The sequence below is a fragment of the Sinocyclocheilus grahami genome, unplaced genomic scaffold (genome assembly GCF_001515645.1).
Source record: "Sinocyclocheilus grahami isolate Dianchi unplaced genomic scaffold, SAMN03320097.WGS_v1.1 scaffold2159.1, whole genome shotgun sequence".
NCBI lineage: Eukaryota > Metazoa > Chordata > Actinopteri > Cypriniformes > Cyprinidae > Sinocyclocheilus > Sinocyclocheilus grahami.
The window spans coordinates 77,664-80,341 of NW_015507338.1; the positions used below are offsets into that span (position 1 = coordinate 77,664).

General features: G+C 46.1%; 1 protein-coding gene across 1 annotated transcript in view; it reads left to right on the forward strand.

The window, feature by feature from the left end:
- Nucleotides 1-2,678, forward strand: part of LOC107574243 (serine/threonine-protein kinase STK11-like) — a gene marked incomplete at its 3' end in the record, with an annotated part of 21,045 nt that overhangs the window by 15,799 nt on the left and 2,568 nt on the right. Inside the window, exon 5 of the mRNA XM_016260693.1 lies at nucleotides 2,031-2,120. Coding sequence (XP_016116179.1) covers nucleotides 2,031-2,120 — 90 coding nt within the window. The remainder of the gene's footprint in view (nucleotides 1-2,030; nucleotides 2,121-2,678) is intronic.

The window sequence follows — 2,678 nt, forward strand, 5'->3', positions numbered from 1 at the left end:
ACCCCCAATACAGTAAAACTGCACATTTTATAGTGGCCTTTTATTGTGGCCAGCCTAAGGCACACCTGTGCAATAATCATGCTGTCTAATCAGCATCTTGATATGCCACACCTGTGAGGTGGATGGATTATCTCGGCAAAGGAGAAGTGCTCACTAACACAGATTTAAACAGATTTGTGAACAATATTTGAGAGAAAAAGGCCTTATGTGTACATAGAAAAAGTCTTAGATCTTTGAGTTCAGCTCATGAAAAATGGGGGCAAAAACAATAGTGTTGCGTGTGCGTGTGGTTGTGCGTGTGAGTGCGAGTGTGAGTGTGTGTGTGTGTGAGTGTGTGTGAGTGTGTGCGAGCGTCTGTGTGTGGTTGTGCGTGTGTGTGTGTGTGTGCGAGTGTGTGTGAGAGTGCGAGTGTGTGTGAGAGTGTGAGTGTGTGTGAGAGTGTGAGTGAGTGTGTGTGTGTGTGCGAGTGTGTGTGAGAGTGCGAGTGTGTGTGAGAGTGCGAGTGTGTGTGAGAGTGCGAGTGTGTGTGAGAGTGCGAGTGTGTGTGAGAGTGCGAGTGTGTGTGAGAGTGCGAGTGTGTGTGAGAGTGCGAGTGTGTGTGAGAGTGCGAGTGTGTGTGAGAGTGCGAGTGTGTGTGAGAGTGCGAGTGTGTGTGAGAGTGCGAGTGTGTGTGAGAGTGCGAGTGTGTGTGAGAGTGCGAGTGTGTGTGAGAGTGCGAGTGTGTGTGAGAGTGCGAGTGTGTGTGAGAGTGCGAGTGTGTGTGAGAGTGCGAGTGTGTGTGAGAGTGCGAGTGTGTGTGAGAGTGCGAGTGTGTGTGAGAGTGCGAGTGTGTGTGAGAGTGCGAGTGTGTGTGAGAGTGCGAGTGTGTGTGAGAGTGCGAGTGTGTGTGAGAGTGCGAGTGTGTGTGAGAGTGCGAGTGTGTGTGAGAGTGCGAGTGTGTGTGAGAGTGCGAGTGTGTGTGAGAGTGCGAGTGTGTGTGAGAGTGCGAGTGTGTGTGAGAGTGTGAGTGTGTGTGTGAGCGTGCGTGTGTGAGCGTGCGTGTGTGAGCGTGAGTGTGTGAGCGTGAGTGCACGTGTGTTTGTGCATGTGCGAGAGTGAGTGTGTGTGTGTGTGTGTGTGAATGCACATGGATGCATGTGTGGTGCAGAAATGCGGTTCTGTCAGCTCAGCATTCAGCCTCTGCTTTACACTCACTGTCTTAAACCAGTAGTTCAGCCAAACATTAAAATGTGCTGTAAACGTGCTCATCCTCAGGCCATCCCAGATTAGGATGAGTGTGTTTCTTCATCAGGTTTGGAGAAATGTAGCACTGCATCAGTGTCTCAGCAATGGATGCTCTGCAGTGAATGGGTGCCGTCAGAATGAGAGTCCAAACAGCTGATAAAAACATCACAATAATCCACAAGTAATCCACAGCACTCCAGTCCATCAGTTAACATCTGGAGAAGACAAAACCTGAAACTAATCCAGCATTAAGACGCTTTTAACTAAAATACATTGAGTCCATAATCCATAATAACGCTTCCTCCAGTGAGTCAGTGTTCTGGTGTGAATCAGGAGAGAAATCTGCACAGATCAAGCAGCGGTTAAACAGCTCTAAACACATATGTGGCTGGATTTTGATGCGAGAGGCAACAGCAGATGCACTTTTTCACTGGAGGAAGCGTTATTATGGATTATAGACTCTATGTATTTTAGTTAAAAGCATCTTAATGCTGGATGTGTCTCAGCTTTTGTCTTCTCCAGATGTTCACTGATGGACTGGAGTGCTGTGGATTATTGTGATGTTTTTATCAGCTGTTTGGACTCTCATTCTGACGGCACCCATTCACTGCAGAGCATCCATTGAGGATTAAGGCAACAATTTAATTTTAGTTTAGTTTCTAATCTAATCTAACTTACATTTTATTGTATTTCAGCTTCATTAATTGTTTTTAATAGTTTTATTTGGCGATGATAAGCCTGTGTTGTGTAAGGTCACTGAGTGATTGGCTGTTGCTTGTGTGTTTGCTCCTTGACCGCTGCTTCACGTATATGGTGATGGAGTATTGTGTCTGTGGAATGCAGGAAATGTTGGACAGCGTTACAGAGAAGAGATTTCCTGTATTTCAAGCTCACGGGTGAGGCACGCAAACACCAGACATCAGCTAAACACACGCGCGCACACACACACACACACTCTCTCACACACACACTCTCTCTCTCACACACACAAACACACTCTCTCTCTCTCTCTCTCTCTCTCTCTCACACACGCGCACACTCACACACACACATGCGCACACTCTCACACACGCGCACACACACTCGCGCACATGCGCGCACACTCTCTCTCACTCACTCACACACACACACACACACGCGCACGCTCTCACACACACGCACTCACACTCTCTCTCTCTCTCTCTCTCTCTCTCTCTCTCTCTCACTCACACACTCTCACACACGCGTGCACACTCTCGCGCACACACTCTCTCTCAATTTCAATTTCAATTTAAGAGTGCTTTATTGGCATGACAAAAATTATATATTTGTATTGCCAAAGCAATTGCAGCTGGACTGCTTACAAATAGTACACATGTATTAACAGAAAGAAAAATAATAATATAATAATGATATAACATGTCAACATGTAAACATGTAGTGTAAAATTAATTACTAATATATAAGTATATAAA